The 21,215-nt window shown below is 43.3% G+C and overlaps 1 protein-coding gene across 2 annotated transcripts in view; it reads left to right on the top strand.

Moving 5' to 3' along the window:
- Positions 1-21,215, top strand: part of GPR179 (G protein-coupled receptor 179) — a 58,631-nt gene that overhangs the window by 27,529 nt on the left and 9,887 nt on the right. For both annotated transcript variants that reach the window (XM_056549152.1, XM_056549151.1), the window contains 6 exons: positions 10,799-10,907; positions 15,767-15,851; positions 16,036-16,229; positions 19,981-20,049; positions 20,134-20,243; positions 20,326-20,564. In XM_056549152.1, the coding sequence (XP_056405127.1) occupies positions 10,799-10,907; positions 15,767-15,851; positions 16,036-16,229; positions 19,981-20,049; positions 20,134-20,243; positions 20,326-20,564 (806 nt within the window). The remainder of the gene's footprint in view (positions 1-10,798; positions 10,908-15,766; positions 15,852-16,035; positions 16,230-19,980; positions 20,050-20,133; positions 20,244-20,325; positions 20,565-21,215) is intronic.

The following is a 21,215-nucleotide window of genomic DNA, read 5'->3' as shown; positions in this document are numbered from 1 at the left end:
CAAATATGCTGTTTGAGGCCAAAATAGAAGTTATAAGTGACCAGGCCTAGGAATAAATGACACCGACTCCAAAGCTGTATACAGAATCTTCTGACGTTTTACTACAGAAACCAGATTCTTATAGACCTACATGAAAGGATGGCACACTTCCAGATTATACATGGTCATAACAGCTGTCTGTCTCTAAGCAGGAAGGTCGATGTATGTGAGGCTTCACACTAAATAGCCTTGAAGCTTCCTGTAAGCTCAGCAATTGTAACCTTGAATATAAGTTTCTTAAAGGGGTTCTCCCTTGTTTATACTGTTTTTTGTTATTATGCTTGTGTGTTATGTGTGTATAAGTATGTGTTTTTTTATGTGTGTTGTGATTATGTATATATGTATTTTCTTACCTTTTGTGAAGATCCGGAAGGGGCCCTTTTTCTTCCAGCAGCTTGCTGTGCACCTCGGCCTCCGCCATGTTGTGTTCGGTAAGTGGGATGTCGGGGTGTGTGTTTCTGACGTCCGAGGCGAATCTTTTCTTCCTGTTTCTTCCGTGGCTCAGCGACGAGTCTGCGGCCTCTTCCGGCGCATGCCGTTTTTTTTTTTTTTTTTTTTTTACCAATAAAGTTTTTTTTGTCTAATTGACAAACTGTCTGCGCTTGCGCGAAGCTACGCTATTAGCGTAGACCTAACGTACGCTACGCTGTTAGCGTACTTGCGCATGCGTAGACAGTTTGTCAATTAGACAAAAAAAACTTTATTGGTAAAAAAAAAAAAAAAAAAACTACCTGCGCATGCGCCGGAAGAGGCCGCAGATTCGTCGTTGAGCCACGGAAGAAACAGGAAGAAAAGATTTGCCTCGGACGTCAGAAGATAGGAAGGACAGAAGCAAGAACACACACCCCGACATCACACTTACCGAACACAACATGGCGGAGGCCGAGGTGCACAGCAAGCCGCTGGAAGAAAAAGGGGGCAGCTTCCGGATCTTCACAAAAGGTAAGAAAATACATATATACATAGTCACAAAACACACAAAAAAACACATACTTATACACACATAACACACAAACATAATAACAAAAAACAGTATAAACAAGGGAGAACCCCTTTAACTATAATTGCTAGTGAAGTTCATGATTAGTTCATAATGAAAGAATACAGACAAGATAGCAGACTATAGACAACATGGCTGATGATATACAAGATGGCGTATAAAATATACAAAGGAGTATATAAAAGAGTATATAAAAACGTATATAAAAACATATAACAAGCTGACTTCCCTCACAGTATAGATGCTGAATGAAGCAATTACATTTACTACTCTACACATTGTTGAGGGATAATCCATGTCATCTGTTCCTGTTGTGAATCCTGGGGGGGGTGTAGCAAGTGGATCCTTTGCACTGGTGTTTGCGCTGGTGGACGGGGTGAGCTGCTTCTTCTATTGAAGTATATAGAAACATTGCATTGTGCCATTCTTCTGAAGATATGACTTGACAAGTGTTGTCTTTCTCCTTTCTCTAATGGGGGGTCCCTACACAGTCTGACTGATTGGATAATATCAGATTGTGTCAATCCATCAGTCTCCCCACCCCCCACCCTCCCAGTTGTCAATTATCTTTTTATGCATTTTTAAGATGCTCCAGAATTGTTATTTTATGGGTAAGGTACATACTAAAAGAGACACATTAGGAAAGCAGATCCTCTTTAAAGGGGTATTCCAGGGAAAACCTTTTCTTATATATATCAACTGGCTCCGGAAAGTTAAACAGATTTGTAAATGACTTCTATTAAAAAATCTTAATCCTTCCAATAGTTATTAGCTTCTGAAGTTTTCTGTCTAACTGCTCAATGATGATGTCACTTCCCGAGAGCTGTGCATGATGGGAGAATATCCCCATAGGATCTGCACAGCTCCCGGGACGTGAGTCATCAGAGAGCAGTTAGACAGAAAACAACAACTCAACTTCAGAAGCTAATAACTATTGGAAGGATTAAGATTTTTTAATAGAAGTAATTTACAAATCTGTTTAACTTTCCGGAGCCAGTTGATATATAAAAAAAAGTTTTGGCCTGGAATACCTCTTTAATGTGGCATCTAGAGATGAGCGAATTTACAGTAAATTTGATTTGTCACGAACTTCTCGGCTCGGCAGTTGATGACTTTTCCTGCATAAATTAGTTCAGCTTTCAGGTGCTCCCGTGGGCTGGAAAAGGTGGAAAGAGTCCTAGGAGACTCTTTCCTAGGAATGTATCCACCTTTTCCAGCCCACCGGAGCACCGGAAAGCTGAACTAATTTATGCAGGAAAAGTCATCAACTGCCGAGCCGAGAAGTTCGTGACGAATCGAATTTACTGTAAGTTCGCTCATCTCTGGTGGCATCCCCATTGGTAGATCCAGGCTACAACTACTTTGAGGCTCTATTTGTGTCTTCTATATGCTATTAGCTTAAAGGGCTATTTTAATTTCAAGCAAAAAAGTGGTTTTATATATTATAGCAAATATTAAAGGGGTACTCCGCCCCTAGACATCTAATCCCCCGCGGTACAGCTGCTGGGGACCCTGGGGATCGCTGCGGCACCCCGCTATCATTACAGCACAGAGCGAGTTCGCTCTGCACGTAATGACGCGCAATACAGGGGCCGGAGCATCGATACGTCACGGCTCCGCCCCTCATGACGTCTCGGCCCGCCCCTTTCAATACAAGTCTATGGGAGGGGGCGCGGCGGTCGTCACGCCCCCTGCCATAGACTTGCATTAAGGGGACGGGCCGTGATGTCACGAGGGGTGGAGCCATGACGTCACGCAGCTCCGTCCCCTGTATCGCCCGTCATTACGCACAGAGCGAACTCGCTCTGTGCTGTAATGATAGCGAAGTGCCGCAGCGGAGATCCCGGGGATCCCCAGCAGCGGCACCGCGGCGATCTGACGTCTTTGGTTAGGGGATAAGATGTCTAGGGGCGGAGTACCCCTTTAACTATTATCTATTTTTCCAATATACTTTATATATTCTGATGGTTTTTAAGGTCTTATTGTGTTGTCCATCAATTTTTATCATTGCTCAGTCCCAGCCATGTGATCAACACACAAGGGGTTGTTACAAAATGCTGCTATGATACCTGTAGCTATAAGGCCATGTTCACACGAAGGGATTTCTGTGCGGAATTCCGCATAAGAATTGATTTCAATGGGATTCTGCTGCACTGTGCACATGGACGAATTTCCGCGGCAGATGTTTCTGTCTCGGAAATCCCGATTCCGGAGTCCACAGAAAGTATAGGCATGTGTATTCTTTCTGCCGTTCCGCATGGAAATGCATTGCCGTCTATGAGACTGGTCCTAGCGCTGGCATGTCCTGCCAGCTATCCAAAGTTTGGGCAATGTCAGCATGAACATTTTCACATTCCACCATGTAAACATAGCCTCAGGGTGCTCTCACACTTGTCAGAAATGCTGCCTATTTGCCTTAGCGGTAAATCTGCAGCATTTCTGTAAGTAAATATGCAGTAGCAAATGTGCACCAAATCATGTGGGTTTGTTAGGGGAGTTAGGTTCATTTAAAAAAAAATTCCCTTATCAATCTGTAGCTGAATCTGTCTGGTTTTGCCCATAACAAATGTTTGGACCATAGTACCATGGCGTGATCTATCTATAACAGTGGTCTCAAACTGTGGCCCTCCAGATGTTGCAAAACTTCAACTCCCTATAACAGCGGTCTCAAACTGTGGCAAAACTTCAACTCCCTATAACAGTGGTCTCAAACTGTGGCCCTCCAGATGTTGCAAAACTTCAACTCCCTATAACAGTGGTCTCAAACTGTGGCAAAACTTCAACTCCCTATAAGGCTGGGTTCACACCACATTTTTTGCAATACAGTTTTTTTTTAGGTTTTTGATAAAAAAACGGATTCCTCAAAACCAGACTAAACTGTATCAAAACGTGTGTACAAAGTTTAATCCGTATACGGTTTGAAAAGTGATGTCCGGTTTCATCCGTTTTTTAAGAAAAAAAACGCATACGTTTTGAACTTTTCACTCCATTATGAATAAAGTTTCACTTGTTTGATTGAAATTCCAAGAAAAAAAACTGTTCATAGTCAAAAACCGTATGGTAAAAACTGGATGGAACTGTACACACATACAGTTCTGTACGGTTCCCATTGACTCCCATGTTAAAAAAAAAACGTATACGGGTCACCTGGACCAAAAACCGTGGTAGGCCATTGTTTTCTGTCCAGAAAAAAAAAAAGTTAAAAACCGTGTGGTGTGAAAAACGGAGACAACCGTATGCAATATGGTGCATACGGTTTTGAATGGAAAGTCTATGGCCACGGTTTTCTGTACAGTTGCATACGTTTTTTTTTTTTTTTTTTAAACCGTATCCAAAAACTGTATAGAAAATCGTGGTGTGAACCCACCCTAACAGTAGTCTCAAACTGTGGCCCTCCAGATGTTGCAAAACTTTAACTCCCAGCATGCCCGGACAGCCGTTGGCTGTCCGGGCATGCTGGGAGTTAAAGTTTTGCAACATCTGGAGGGCCACAGTTTGAGACTTCTGTTATAGATTGATCACGCCATGATACTATGGTTCAAACATTTGAAGGGTCTATCCCTAAACTGTGATGCAGATTAAAGGGGTACTCCACCTACAGACATCTTATCCCCTATACAAAGGACCTCCCCCACGATCTCCGTGCAGCACACGTGCCATCACGGCGCCTCCCATAGACATGAATGGAGGGGGCGTGGTGTGATGTCACAAGGTGGTGTGGTATGATGTCACATCTCCGGCCGCCCAAACCTAGCGTTCTAAACATACTGTTTAGAAAGCTGGGTGCAGCTCGGAGATCATATGGGGTGCTTCAGATAGGGGATAAGATGTCTGTGGGCGGAATACTACTTTAAAGGGGTACTCCGGTGGAAAACTCCAGAAGGCTAAACAGATTTGTAAATTACTTTTATTAAAAAAATCTTAATCCTTCCAGTACTCATTAGCAGCTGTATACTACAGAGGAAATGTTACGCAGAGCGCTCCGGGTCCCTGCTCCTCCCCGGAGCGCTCACGGCGTCTCTCTCCCTGCAGCGCCCCGGTCAGTCCCGCTGACCGGGAGCGCTGCACTGACATGGCCGTCGGGGATGCGATTCGCACAGCGGGACGCGCCCGCTCGCGAATCGCATCCCAAGTCACTTACCCGTCCCGGTCCCCTGCTGTCATGTGCTGGCGCGCGCGGCTCCGCTCTCTAGGGCGCGCGCGCGCCAGCTCTCTGAGACTTAAAGGGCCAGTGCACCAATGATTGGTGCCTGGCCCAATTAGCTTAATTGGCTTCCATCTGCTCCCAGGCTATATCTACTCACTTCCCCTGCACTCCCTTGCCGGATCTTGTTGCCTTGTGCCAGTGAAAGTGTTTAGTGTTGTCCAAAGCCTGTGTTACCTGAACTCCTGCTATCCACCTTGACTACGAACCTTGCCGCCTGCCCCGACCTTCTGCTACGTCTGACCTTGTCTCTGCCTAGTCCTTCTGTCCCACGCCTTCTCAGCAGTCAGCGAGGTTGAGCCGTTGCTAGTGGATACGACCTGGTTGCTACTGCCGCAGCAAGACCATCCCGCTTTGCGGCGGGCTCTGGTGAACACCAGTAGCCTCTTAGAACCGGTCCACCTGCACGGTCCACGCCAATCCCTCGCTGACACAGTGGATCCACAACCTGTAGCCGAATCGTGACAGGAAATTCTTTTCTTTTTGGAATTCTTTTCTGTCACGAGCACAGTGCTCTCTGCTGACACCTCTGTCCATGTCAGGAACTGTCCAGAGCGGGAGTAAATCCCCATAGCAAACATATGCTGCGCTGGACAGTTCCTAAAATGGACAGAGGTGTCAGCAGAGAGCACTGTGGTCGTGACATAAAAGAAATACAAAAAGAAAAGAATTTCCTCTGTAGCATACAGCCGCTAATAAGTACTGGAAGGATTAGGAATTTTTAATAGAAGTAATTTACAAATCTGTTTAACTTTCTGGCAACAGTTGATTTAAAAAAAAATAATAATTCCACCGGAGTACCCTTTTAGACAAGCGGATTTTGCTGCTGATCCGCCGCTGAAGGACCTCCTATATGCTGGCTTTACATGTGCCTGCTCGGAGCGGCAATATGGCGCTACGAGCAGACACACTGCAATGTGCGAGTCGCCACGAGCATGCGCAGTATACTCGCTCATCGTTTCAGTGTGTCTGCACATAGAGGCGTATTGCCGCTCCGAGCAGGCACATGAAAAGGCACCATACAGGGGTCCTTCAGCGGTGGATCTGCAGCGTAAAATCCGCTTCAAATCCGCTCGTCTGAACGTACCTATCAAAGGTGGTGTAGGTGAACAATTTTTCTCCACCTATAATTTGTTCTAGTGCACATGTTTTTTGTAATTACCCTTCAGTGCACCACTTTATATGGTTCCTCCTCTGTGACTTTGTCTGCGACCTTTTAACCCATTGCCACAAGGTGTGAGACTTTTTTACTAATGCGGACCACAGACAGTTTTGTAAGCCAGGTTGGTCAGGGCTGGCGTAGATTTGAGACTAAATTAGGGCTTTTTACGACTTTTCAGCAAAAGGAGCACATGACAAATTCACAACCACTGCAGAAAAACGACATGATTTTCACATAGCTACACACCCAAAAAAAGTTGCAAAAAAGTAACTGCAACAAATTAAGAGACAAATATAGTTTTTATCGGTACCAAAAAATTGCCAATTTTTTTTTTTTTTTTTTACAGCTGCAGCATTTACCGCACAGTAAAATCAAATTGTTTTATGTTAAAGTTTAGATTTTATTTTTTTTAAAAGGAGCAAAGGGTGTGATTTGCATTTTTATCGGGAGGCGTTTTTTGTTACAAAATAAATAAATAAAAATAAATAATATATATATATATATGTGTGTGTGTGTATGTAACAAAAAACGCCTCCCGATAAAAATATATACTACATATATACAGTCATGGCTGTAAATGTTGGCACCTCTGACATTTTTCAAGAAAATGAAGTATTTCTCACAGAAAAGGATTGCAGTAACACATGTTTTGCTATACACATGTTTATTCCCTTTGTGTGAATAGGAACTAAACCAAAAAAGGAGGAAAAAAAGCAAATTGGACATAATGTCACCAAACTCAAAAAATGGGCTGGACAAAATTATTGGCACCATTAACTTAATATTTGGTTGCACACCCTTTGAAAAAAATAACCTATAACCATCAATAAGCTTCTTACACCTCTCAGCCGGAATGTTGGACCACTCCTCCTTTGCAAACTGCTCCAGGTATCTCTTATTCCTTTTCCCAACAGCAATTTTAAGATCTCTCCACAGGTGTTCAATGGGATTTAGATCTGGACTCATTGCTGTCACTTCAGAACTCTCCAGCACTTTGTTGCCATCCATTTCTGGGGGCTTTTTGATGTATGTTTGGGGTCATTGTCCTGCTGAAAGACCCAAGATCTCAGACGCAAACCCAGCTTTCTGACACTGGGCTGTACAGTGCGACCCAAAAACGTTGGTAATCCTCAGATTTCATGATGTCTTTCAAGGCACCCAGTGCCAGAGGCAGCAAAACAACCCACAACATCATTAAAACTCCCCCATATTTCCCTGTAGGTACTGTGTTCTTTTCTTTGTAGGCCTCATTCCGTTTTCGGTAAACAGTAGAATGATGTGCTTTACCAAAAAGCTCAATCTTGGTCTCATCTGTCCACAAGAAATTTTCCCAGAAGGATTTTGGCTTACTCAAGTTCATTTTGGCAAAATAAAGTCTTGTTTTTTTTATGTCTGTGTCAGCAGGGGGTCCTCCTGGGTCTCCTGCCATAGTGTTTAATTTCATTTAAATGTGGACAGATAGTTTGCACTGACACTGATGCTCCCTGAGCCTGTAGGACAGCTTGAATATCTTCGGAACTTGTTTGGGGCTGCTTATCCACCATCCGGACTATGCTGCTTTGACACCTTTCATCAATTTTTCTCTTCCATCCACACCCAGGGAGATTAGCTACAGTGCCATGGGTTGCAAACTTCTTGATAATGTTGCACACTGTGGACAAAGGCAAATCTAGATCTCTGGAGATGGACTTGTAACCTTGAGAATGTTGATATTTTTCCACAATTTTAGTTCTCAAGTCCTCAGACAGTTCCCCTCTTCTCCTCTTTCTGTTGTCCATGCTTAGTGTGGCACACAGAGACACACAATGCAAAGACTAAGTGAACTTCTCTCCTTTTTACCTGCTTTCAGGTGTGATTTTTATATTGCCCACACCTGTTACTTGCCCCAGGGGAGTTTAAAGGAGCATCACATGCTTGAAACAATCTTATTTTTCCACAATTTTGAATGGGTGCCAATAATTCTGTCCAGACCATTTTTGGAGTTTGGTGACATTATGTCCAATTTGCTTTTTTTCCTCCCTTTTTTGGTTTAGTTCCAATACACACAAAGGGAATAAACATGTGCATAGCAAAACGTGTTACTGCAATCATTGTCTGTGAGAAAATTTTCATTTTCTGGAAAAAATTCAGGGGTGCCAACATTTACGGCCATGACTGTATGTATATATATATGTGTACTTCTTTTTAATTCCCCTAGGGGACTTGTATAAGCAATCATTGCTTATACAATTCAATGGTTCAATGCAATACTATTGTATTGAGCTGTGAAATTGGCTACCTGTTCTTTCATGGCAGCCACAGAGGCCTTGTATCCGTGGGGTGTTGATGGATCACCGACAGGCACGACACTAGTCTATAAATTCTCTACAAGCCGCAGTCACTATTGAATAACCAGCATAGGAGTGACCTCCCTATACCTGGGTCAGAAAGGGGTTAATTGCCCATTGTGTGGATAGACCACTAAAGTTTTAGTCCTTTTAGAACTTCTTATTGTGCTATATTCGCCATTATCTAGAGCCTGTATTATGGTCCACAGCTGCATTTACAAGTCCCCAGGCTTCAGAACTGTAATCTCCCACAATTCCTTGCTGTATATTACTTCTATTAAAAAATCTTAATCCTTCCAGTACTTATCAGATGCTGTATGCTACAGAGAAAGTTCTTTTCTTTTTGAATTTCTTTTCTGTCTGTCCACAGTGCTCTCTGCTGACACCTCTGTCCATGTCAGGAACTGTCGAGAGTAGAAAAGATTTTCTATGGGGAATTGTTCCTGCTCTGGACAGTTCCTGACATGAACAGAGGTGTCAGCAGAGAGCACTGTGGTCAGACAGAAAATAAATTCAAAATGAAAAGAACTTCTTCTGTATTATACAGCATCTGATAAGTACTGGAAGGATTAAGATTTTTAAATAGAAGTAATTTACAAATCTGTTTAACTTTCTGGCACCAGTTGATATAAAAAAATGTTTTCCACCGGAGTACCCCTTTAAGGTTGAAAAAAAAGACCAGACTCCATCAAGTTCAACCTATAACCTTATTTTGACCCTCCTGTGTTGATCCAGAAAAAGGAAAAAAAAACCTTATGAGGCTGATGCCAATTGCCCAATACTAGGGAAAAAAATCCTTCTCGACTCCAAATATTGCAATCAGAATAAATCTGCGGATCAATGTTCTGTCCCTATAAATCTATTCTCCATAATCTGTAATGTTATTGTAATGCAATATCATGAACGTTATGTTCAAAATATTCCAACCCAACTGTTAAAGGGTCATTTGCACAGAAGATGCTGAGAATAGTTGAATTTGGATGTTTTGGTTACCGTTTGCCTATACTGTATGTCCCCCATTGCAATAAGGTCAACTAAACTGTTATGATCTCTCTAATGAACTTGTTGGCTGTTTCCAGTGATGACTGGTGAAACTGTAAATGCAACTTAACTGAGCGTCTTAAGGGGGTATTCTGGCTTTATACATCTTATCCCCAATCTAAAAGATAGGGGATAAGATGTATGATTGCAGGGGTCCCATCGCTGGGACCCCTGCAATCATACATCTTATCCCCTATCTTTTGGATTTGGGGATAAGATGTATAAAGCCAGAATACCCCCTTAAGTCGTGGCCGTGACGCTACGTCCCCGTCTCGGAGGCAGCGCCCGGCACAGGGCTGCACCAAGATTGTGGGGATCCCACAATCTTGGTGCAGCCCTGTGCCGGGCGCTGCCTCCGAAACGGGGACGTAACGTCACGGCCACGACCCCTAGTAACATCACGCCACGCCTCCCCTCCATTCATGTCTATGGGAGGGGGTGTGACGGGGGCTGCACCGAGATTGCGGGGGTCCCCAACGATCATACATCTTATCCCCTATCCTTTGGCCGGAATAAAGCCGGAATACCCCTTTAAAGGGGTTATCGAGGACATTTTTTAGATATATCAACTGGCTCCAGAAAGTTAAACAGATTTGTAAATTACTACTGTTAAAAAATCTTAATCCTTTCAGTACTTATGAGCTGCTGAAGTTGAGTTGTTCTTTTCTGTCTAAGTGCTCTCTGATGACACCTGTCTCGGGAACCACCCAGTTTAGAAGCAAATCCCCATAGCAAACCTCTTCTACTCTGTGCAGTTCCCGAGACAAGCAGAGATGTCAGCAGAGAGCACTGTTGCCAGATAGAAAACAACTCAACTTCAGCAGCTGATAATTATTGGAAGGATTGAGATTTTTTAATAGAAGTAATTTACAAATCAGTTTAACTTTCTGGAACCAATTGATATAAAATAAAAAGTTTTTTCCTGGAATACCCCTTTGACTTTTTCTATAGAACATATTAGGACATATTCTGGAAATTTGTGCTGAATACCTTGTGTAACATTTCCCCATTTCTTCCTCGCACAGGGGAACCTTGCATGTAGACGTGCGATTGTTGAGTCTGGGGATAGACCAATGCTCCCAAAGCTCTACCTGGTTTGCCAACACTCACAGCTGTGATGAGAACAGTACACAGGTAACCGCGTCTATCACTGTGGTCTGGACACCATGTTACTTGGACGAAGTACGACCAGAATTTATATATATATATATATATATATATATATATATATATATATGTTATATTACAGGGGTAAATGTAGATGGAATTAAAGGGAATGTACAAGATTAGGAAAAAATTTCTTCCTTTTTTACCCAAAACAACATCACTCCTGCCCCCTTGTTGAATGTTGTATTGCTGCTCACCCCCAACCACTTCAATGGATATCAGCCGCAATACCATGCACAACCCACGTACAAGTGTTACACTGTTTTTGGAAAAAGTAGCAGTGGGGTTTGAATTCTTTACAGCCGATATAGTGGAAACACAAGTTCATTAAAGGGGTACTCCGCCCCTAGACATCTTATACCCTATCCAAAGGATGGGGAATAAGATGACTGATCATGGGGGTCCTGCCACTGGGTCCTGCTGCACCCGGTATTCGTTTAGAGCGTTGGGTGCAGCACCGGAAGGTCGTCATGTCAGTCACGCCCCACTCGTGACGTTACGGCCGTGCCCCCTCAATGCAAGTCTATGGGAGGGGGCGTGACGGCCGTCACGCCCCCTCCCATAGACTTGCATTGAGGGGGCGCGGCCGTAACGTCACAAGTGGGGCGTGACTGTGACATCACTCTGTCCCTCATCGCCAGTCATCTGGCACGGAGCGAAGTTCGCTCTGTGCATCGTATGTCTGGGGTGCCGCAGCTGAGATCGTGGGGGGCCCCAGCTGCGGAAACACCGTGATCAAACACCTTATCCCCTATCCTTTGGATAGGGGATGAGATGTCTAGGGGCGGAGTACCACTTTAAGCCTTTTGTTGACATATAGTGTACCCCTTAGAAATATTGGAACCCTTTCGGGCCCATGCACACTATGGTAAGTCAGTGAATCCACACCGCCTGTAATCGGCGCTTATTTTGTGTAAAATTTCTTTCTACGGGAATAAGCATTAGAAAGCAAAGGCTCATTGCCTAGTGGGCTTTTCCAAGCGGATTACACCAAAAGAATGAACATGTTTATTGTTTTGGCAGGGTCCAGATACATGTTGAAGGTTCTGCTATGGACCAGCACAACCCGATTGAGATCAGTAGGACTCTGCTGCAAGCGGAGTAGAATATCCATAGTGTGCATGGGCCCTAGAAATACCTGGATTTCTGCATTGATTACACATAAAATGTGCTCCGATTGTTAAACAAACCAAATGCAACTAAATAAATAACACGCAAAGAGTTGTATTCTTAATTGTAGCACTTATTTGCAGGCAGCAAGTAGACTTTTCCCTTTAAACAGTGACAAGTCCACGTGCAGCCCCCAAGTATTGGTGCAAAGCAAGCACTAGTATCTGCGCCTAACCTTACCGAACAAGGAGAAAAAGTGTCTAGAAAGTATCGTAAAGGGGTACTCCGCCCCTAGACATCTTATCCACTATCCAAAGGATAGGGGATAAGATGTCTGATCGTGGGGGGACCCCCGCGATCTCCCTGCTGCACCCGGTATTCGTTTAGAGTGTTGGGTGCAGCACCAGAGGCTCGTGACATCACGGCCACGCCCCCTCAATGCAAGTCTCGCCCCCTCTCATAGGCTAGCATTGAGGGGGCGTGGCCATGACGTCATGAGCCTCCGCCCCACATCGCCAGTCATCCGGCACGGAGCAAAGTTCGCTCCGTGCACCGGATGTCTGGGGTGCCGCAGCCGAGATCGCGGGGGGGGGTCCCCAGCAGGGGCGGAGTACCCCTTTAAACTCATAATAAATGTGGAGTAAGTCATGTGTATCTGAAAAAAAAAGAACCTTTGGATTTAATAACCTGTAGATCTCCCATTGGCAAAAATTGGCTCCACCAAATGTTTCCTGTAGCTGCAAATAAGGTTTGCATCATATCGAGTAGGAAATTTGAAGTAGTCCAGTCAGGCCGGCAGGGATATGTGTGGCCCTAGACTCACAACCTGTGTTCCTGCCTTTTGGGGCCCCTGTATCCTTAATAGGATGACCCCAACCACGGTGCCGGCCCCAAACAGATATACTCCTTACAAGTCCCCTCTGTACATGCATTTCAGTATATCAATATTTCTAGAATTCTCTTCAGGTCAGGGCTGTGACTTGATATTTTTTTAACCATTCTTTTGTTTACACAGTCTTAATGTAGAGTAGAAGCAACTGGCACTACCTGTGTTCTATGCTTTCATATGATACGCCACACCTGATGGTCAGGGGTCCCACGGCTGGACTTGCACATCAAAGGAATAAGCGGTGCTGACCTCAGAAAGATCCAACACTGTCCATAGAACACAATTCACATAGAAGAAAGAGATCGCACTCACCGATCCTGAGCAGTCGTGCTTTATTTCGTGCAGTGAACGGGGTTACATCTTCAAAGGGCAGGTAAAGGAACGACACGTGTTTCGCGTTACACGCGAAACACGTGTCGTTCCTTTACCTGCCCTTTGAAGATGTAACCCCCGTTCACTGCACGAAATAAAGCACGGCTGCTCAGGATCGGTGAGTGCGATCTCTTTCTTCTATGTGAATTCTTTTGTTTATCCACTTGTGTGCTTTTAGTTCATTGTCTTGTTGCATCACTCAACACCTTATCATCTTGAGGTCATGGACAGCAGCCCTTAGATTCTCCCGAATAAATTAACGGTTTCCTCATTGATCCCAAGACGTTTTGGTCCTCCGGCAGCAAGAAGCCCCAAACCATAATGTTCCCTCCCCCATATGGTTGAGTTGAGGTTTGGGTGTTGGTGTGCAGGCTCCTCTTTTCCCTCCATTACTGTGCATTTGTACTAAAAAGTTCCACTCTTGCCTCTTTTGTCCATAGAACTTGAAGTTTTTGGGCAAATCTGAGATGGGCCAGTTGGTTTGTCTTTTTATTTTTGTGACGTTCTTCCGTGAACCCCATTCATGTTCAGTGTTTACTAATTGTGGACACTTGAACAGAGGTTTTCGTGGTTTATAAAGGCTTCTGTGGTTCTTTTACTTAAAACCTTGGGTTCTTTGGATTGAAGTCATCTGAATAGGGTGCCCACTTACAGGAAGAGTATAACTTTATTGACTGTGACTTTATTTTATGGACAATACATCGGTGAATCGGTTCACCACAGAAGTCATTACCACATTTTTTTTCTCTCTACACTGTGGGTGTTTACACAATGGGCTAAATAAAAGACATGAATAGTACAACTGTCTATGTGTTATTAGTTTAGTTACTTTGTGTTTGTCCAGAACTGTGACAAAGTAAAATATTAAACCGCATTTTAATAGTAATCAATGCAGAAATCCTGGTACATTTGAAGGGGTCACTTACTTTCGTGCAACTGTATCTTTTCTAATCCTTTACAAACCTTTTAAAAGGGAATCTGTCTGCTCTATTAGCTACAGACACCGTATGGATAGCTGTTATGGTATAAACCAACCTGCATCTGGAGCTGATAGTGGTTGTCAAACTTTTACAATAGCCTTTTTATTTCCCAGCCAAGTGTCATAAAGGCGGGGAGAGCTGCTCAAGTGCCACAACCTGGCAGGTCTCCTCCCTTGTTCTCACTTCCCAGCCCCTCCTTTACTGACATACAGTGCTCTATATGGGCTCTATATATTGGGAGGTGAGGTTAAGAGAGGAGGTGTACCAGGCTGTGACACCTGAGCAGTTTGGCCCTGCCTCCTTGACACTTGGCTGAGAAATAAAAAGGTGATTTTATAAGTTTGACGTTCACTATCAGTAGTTATACAATAGTGATTGCAATGCTTAAAGGGGTATTTCAGGAAAAAAAAACTTTTTTTTAAATATGAACTGGCTCCAGAAAGTTAAACAGATTTGTAAATTATTTCTGTTAAAAAATCTTAATCCTTCCAATAATTATCAGCTGATGAAGTTGAGTTGTTCTTTTCTGTCTGGCAACAGTGCTCTCTGCTGACATCTCTGCTTGTCTCGGGAACTGCACAGAGTAGAAGAGATATTCAGATATAAAGAGGACATGATGTCTAAGACGGCAGAGAGACAGTCACTGGTATTCTGTAGGAGTGCAGGGGTGATGTTGGCGGAGGAGGTATAGAGTTGGGTGTCATCAGCGTAGAGGTAGCACTGGAAACCAAATCTACTGATTGTTTTTCCAATGGGGGATGTGTAGAGTGAAAAGAGTAGAGGACCCAGGACCGATCCCTGGGGAACCCCGACAGCAAGGGGAAGAGGAGAAGAAGTAGAGCCAGAAAACGAGACGCTAAAGAAGCAGCCGGAGAGATAGGAGGAAAACCAGGCGAGAGCAGAGTCCTTGAGACCGATGGAGTGGAGACTACTGAGGAGTTGGTGATCCACAGTGTCAAAAGCCGCAGAGAGGTCCAAGCGCTGCGGAATGTGTAGGCGCTATATAAATAAATAAATAAGAAGAGGTTTGCTATGGGGATTTGCTTCTTCTCTGGACAGTTCCCAAGACAGGTGTCATCAGAGAGCAGTTAGGCAGAAAAGAACAACTCAACTTCAGAGGCTCATAAGTACTGAAAGGATTAAGATTTTTTAATAGAAGTAATTTACAAATCTGTTTAACTTTCTGGAGCCAGTTGATATATATATATATATATATATATATATATATATATATATATATATATATATATATATATATGTTTTTTCCTGGATAACCCCTTTAACAGCAATAGAGCTGACACATTCCTTTAATATATGTATATATTTTAAGCTTCCCTCGGATATTGACATTACAGTCAAAACTGGAGTTCTATTTATGTTTATTTTTAATCCCCAGTATGGGATGAATACTTAAAATGTCCAGTATAAGTAGTGTCATGTAGTTGGCATGTTCTGAGCTGCGTATCCCCCCATAGTGCGTGTCGGATGAAAGAGACGGCTCCATCTTGGGCAGGTACCGATGCATGTGCCAGCCTGGCTATTACAGGAGACAGCCCGAGGGTAATGTAACACTGTGTGCAAATGTCTATGTGTATCCGTACATAGGTGTGTCTTCTTATAGATGTATGCTATTATCATTTTTGTATTTCTCGTGTGTGTAACAATTCCTCTGCGTGTTTACAAACCAGATTACACCATATGGGTCTGTATCACTCATTTATATATATACATGTACGCCCTGCAGGCCAAGACAACTCTTACCTTGGGGCCACGTCCTGTCTACCTTGTAGTAAAGGCTGCGCCACTTGTGTGGATAGCTCGCCGTGCACGGTGAAAGAAGAATGGGCTCTGCGGGTGACTGTGCTGTCATTACAAGCTTCTGCAATGTTGGGAGTCTTCTTGAGTATGCTGGTGTCTTACAACTTCCGAGAGAGCAAAGTGAGTTTGTGAAAGTTTTTCTTTTCCCATAAAGTTTGGAAATGAAAGGGGTATTTCGGGTTTATACATCTCATCCCCTATCCAAAGAATAGGGGATAAGATGTATGATCGCAGGGGTCGCTGGGGACCGCTGCCATCTCGGTGCAGCCACCGGAATTCTGTGCCAGACGCTGTTTCCGAGACGGCAACATGACGTCATGGTCATGCCCCCTCATGACGTTACACCCCCTCCATTCATGTCTATGGGAGGGGGCATGATGGCCGTCACGTCCCCTCCCACACCCATGAATGGAGGGGGCGTGGCGTGACGTCACTTGGGGGCGTGGCCGTGATGTCATGTCCCCGTCTCAGAAGCAGTGTCCGGCACAGAATGCCAGGGGCTGCACCAAGATCGTGGAGGTCCCCAGCGGCGTGACCCCTGTTATCATACATCTTATCATTTATAAAATGTATAAACCCGAAATACCCCTTTAGGTTTCGTAAAATTAACACTTATACTGTGCTACAAATACAGGCAGCCGTCATGCCCCCTCCCTTAGACTTGCATTGAGGGGGCGGGGCGTGATGTCATGAGGGGGCGGAGCTATGATGTCACGAGCTCCCGGTGCCCGCTCCAGTGTTCGGAACAGTTTGTTCTAAACGCTGAGCAGCGGAGTACCCCTAAAGTGAAAGTTCATTGGTAACTCAGAGGGGCTCACTGAACGTCACAGTGCTGAGCCAATGCAGCCAATCAGCAGCCTTGGCGGCCGAGTCCGTATGGCATCAACGCTGATAGGAGCCATGATGCCAGAAGTATGGAACATGACTAAGACCGCTGATTGGCCACGGCAAATAAGTGATGTCTGCTGCTAAAGTAACACTGGAGCACTGACTGGAGGCTGAACGGGCGATAGGTGTGTGAACGGCGGCGGAAGTAACGGTTTGTTACTTTTTTGTATTTGGTGCATTTAAAATTGTTTGGTTTTTAAAAGCTGGATAACCCCTATTGGAAAGAGCTTACATGGCAACCTGGTGCATTACATACTATATATTACATACTATATATGACTTACCTGCTTTATATTGTGTGCCTCTGACAGATGCTTTGGGAGGTCGGTGTACAGAGACATCCTACTTCCCATATTAGCAGGGCAATGAATGTGTGACTACAAGTTCTCATTTGACCAAAATTCATGTGAAATTGCTGCATGTATACAACTGCCAGACTCAGTGCCCCCGCAGGCTAGATCAGAAGGAAGAAGCAGTAGGACACAGTAGTTTCATGGGACCCCTGGGAGTTTTTATTTTATTTTTTATTATTCATAAATTTACAGGAAGAATAAAAGAGGAATGGCACAACAAAGGGTTAGAAAAAATGTGTTACATTCATTTATGAGGAATACAATTGTTTACTAAAGCAGACATGTCAATAGTGGTGACAAGACCTCCTTAAAGGTGACTCCCGTGGAAAACTTTTTTTTTTTTTAAATCAAGAAATTTAAAGGTGTCCGGCCCAGACTTTTTCTCTTCCATCCTGCCTGGGCTGCAAAAAAAAAACAAAAAAAACTTTCACTTACTTTCCTACATTCCCCCGGAGCTCCACAACAGCTGATCGGTCGGCCGGGCTGTTTGCTTCCTACTTCCCTTAGAATGGTACGTCACACAGCGCTTCAGCCTATTACCAGCCGAGGCGGGACATCGCTGCGGCTGGTGATAGGCTGAAGCGCTGTGTGACGTACCGTTCTAAGGGAAGTAGGAAGCAAACAGCCCGGCCGACCGATCAGCTGTTGTGGAGCTCCGGGGGAATGTAGGAAAGTAAGTGAAAGTTTGTTTTGTCTTTTTTTGCATCCCGGGAAGGATGGAAGAGAAATTCTGCACCGGACATCTCCTTTAAACTTTTTTTTTTTAATCAACTGGTGCCAGAAAGTTAAACAGATTTGTAAATTACTTCTATTAAAAAATCTTAATCCTTCCAGTACTTATTAACTGCTGAATACTACAGAAGAAATAGTTTTCTTTTTGGAACACAGAGCTCTCTTCTGACATCAAGAGCACAGTGCTCTCTGCTGACATCTCTGTCCATTTTAAGAACTGTCCAGAGCAGGAGAAAATCCCCATAGCAAACATATGCTGCTCTGGACAGTTCCTAAAATGGACAGAGATGTCAGCAGAGAGCACTGTGGTCATGATGTAGGCAGAGAGCTCTGTGTTCCAAAAAGAAAACCATTTCCTCTGTAGTATTCAGCAGCTAATAAGTACTGGAAGGATTAAGATTTTTTAATAGAAGTAATTTACAAATCTGTTTAACTTTCTGGCACCAGTTGATTAAAAAAAAAAAGTTTTCCACCGGAGTACCCCTTTAAATGGGACTCGTCTGTTCTCTTGACATGTCTGCTTTAGTAAATATTTGCACTTGAAATCATTCTAGCTCAAAGTTTTTTAGAACTCCTTACTGTTCCTCTGTTATTACTCTTGGAAATGTGTTAGGTATAAGTATAAACATCGACAACTGGTTGTTACTTTCCTTCATTTTAATAACACACTTGACTGGACAGTGTTGGAATGTAAAGAGACAAGTCCCAATGTTAATAAGAGGAGTAACACCTGGATATTAGTCTATTCATACGTTTCCAGCAGGGATAACAGAGACACAGCATAAGTTTAAAGGGTACCTCTCATCAAAAAAACTTTTGATATATTATAGATTAATGTATGCAGAATAACTTCACAATTGCATGTTATTAAAAAATATGCTTCTTTCTATTTAATTTTCCACTTTGAAGAAATGACCACTAGGGGTCTCCCTACCAGTCCTGGCAGCAAGCATTTCAGACTCATGCTGGAGTCCTAAACACTACGAGCTGTCAGTCTGCTTTGTTCACAAAGGAGAGCACTCAGAGCTGCCAGCCTGCTTTGTTCACAGCCTGTTTGGCTGTGAACAAAGCAGGCTGGCAGCTCTGAGTGTTTAGGACTCCAGCATGAGTCAGAAATGCTTGCTGACAGGACTGATCGGGAAAAATACAATAGAAAGAAGCATATTTTTCATTAACATGTTATTGGAAAGTTATTCAACATTCATTAATCTAAAATATATCAAAAGTTTATTTGATGAGAGGTTCCCTTTAAACAAAAAGTGCCTAGGAATTGTAACGTTATATGGAATAGCGGTGTTTACTTAACCAGGCAGATAATCGCTAAACATTGGCTGACATGTTCATTCCTGGTCATGCCGATGTATATTTACATTGCTGTATTATAAAAGTAATATACATGGCTAAACTCCATGATATTTTAGTTTCTCTATTATATATCACCATATAGCTATAGTTGACAACTACACAATGATTATAGTTAGTACTGAAGGTATTTTCATTTTAGTATATGGACCTCCATATGTACAATGTTGTTAAAGGGGTACTCCGCTGCTCAGCGTTTGGAACAAAATGTTCCGAGCGCCGGAGCCGTCAGCTCGTAAGGTCATAGCCCCACCCCCCCATGACATCACGCTCCGCCCCCCTCAATACAAGTCTATGGGAGGGGGCGTGACGGCCGTCACGACCCCTCCCATAGACTTGTATTGAGGGGGCGGAGCGTGATGTCATGAGGGGCGGGACTAGATGTCACAAGCTGCCGGCTCCAGCGTTCGGAACAGTTTGTTCCAAACGCTGAGCAGCGGAGTACCCCTTTAAGGAACAGCTGCATTGCCAAAAGGATGCTCATCTACGTCCTGAGACATCTTGACAACCCCTGCATCTTGACTCTTCCCATACAGAGGATTCGAGCCTCGGGTCTTCTGCTCCTGGAGACAATCCTTTTCGGGTCACTGCTGCTCTACTTTCCAGTGAGTTACACATATGATCTGCTGCAATACATCAGCCCTTGACAAGTTCTTGTTTTCCCTAAAAGCCCGTTTTTTGGATTGCAGGTATTTATCGTGTATTTTAAACCCGGCGTGTTTCGCTGCATAGCACTCCGATGGTTCCGTCTACTTGGGTTCTGTATAGTATACGGGACCATTGTGCTAAAATTGTACAGGTAAGATTGGAGATGATATGAGTTCAGTTGGGCATTGATCTTTGCACGGACTGATATATTGTAACATCTACTACGCCAACAGGGTAATGAAAGTGTTCCTATCGAGGACGGCCCAGCGCGTCCCCTACATGACGAGTATGCGCTTACTACGAATGCTGTGCATCATAGTGACGGTTTGTATCTGGTTCCTTGCGGCATGGACTGTAGGGACACTGGAGAATTTGCAAAGAGGTGTTCCTGTGGTCATCCGCACACAAACGCAAGAAGGCCTGATCTTTTACACATGTGATTATGATCGCTGGGACTACATGATGTCCCTGGGTAAGTCCTTTAAGCCGATTTTTATTTATTTTTATTTTTTATTTTTGTTTTTATTAATAGTTTTTATTTTTGTAACAAACATATAAATACATATAAATATTACAATTCTCTTAGCAGAACATTGCAAACAATTTTATTACAATATCCCACCCTCCCCTTCCCTCCCTCCCCTCACGACAGGGGAAAAAAAATAAAAAAAAAAGCCCAGTCTGATTTTTTAAAATTTATTTATTTATTAATAGTTTTTATTTTTGCAACAAACATATATGGTAAATACATATAAATATTACAATTCTCTTAGCAGAACATTGCAAACAATTTTATTACATTATCCCACCCTCCCCTTCCCTCCCTCCCCTCACGACAGGGGAAAGAAAATTAAAAAAAAAGCCCAGTCTGATTTTTTTTTTTTTTTATTAATAGTTTTTATTTTTGCAACAAACATACAAATACATATTAATATAAATATTACAATTCTCTTAGCAGAACATTGCAAACAATTTTATTACATTATCCCACCCTTCCCTTCCCTCCCTCCCCTCATGACAGGGGGGGGGGGGGGGGGGGAACCCAGTCTGATTTTTTTTTTTATTTTTTTTTTTTATTAATAGTTTTTATTTTTGCAGCAAACATATAAATACATATAAATAT

The sequence above is a fragment of the Hyla sarda genome, chromosome 12 (assembly GCF_029499605.1).
Source record: "Hyla sarda isolate aHylSar1 chromosome 12, aHylSar1.hap1, whole genome shotgun sequence".
Classification (NCBI taxonomy): domain Eukaryota; kingdom Metazoa; phylum Chordata; class Amphibia; order Anura; family Hylidae; genus Hyla; species Hyla sarda.
Note: the sequence above shows the minus strand (reverse complement) of the source record. Positions and strands in the feature narration are given on the sequence as shown.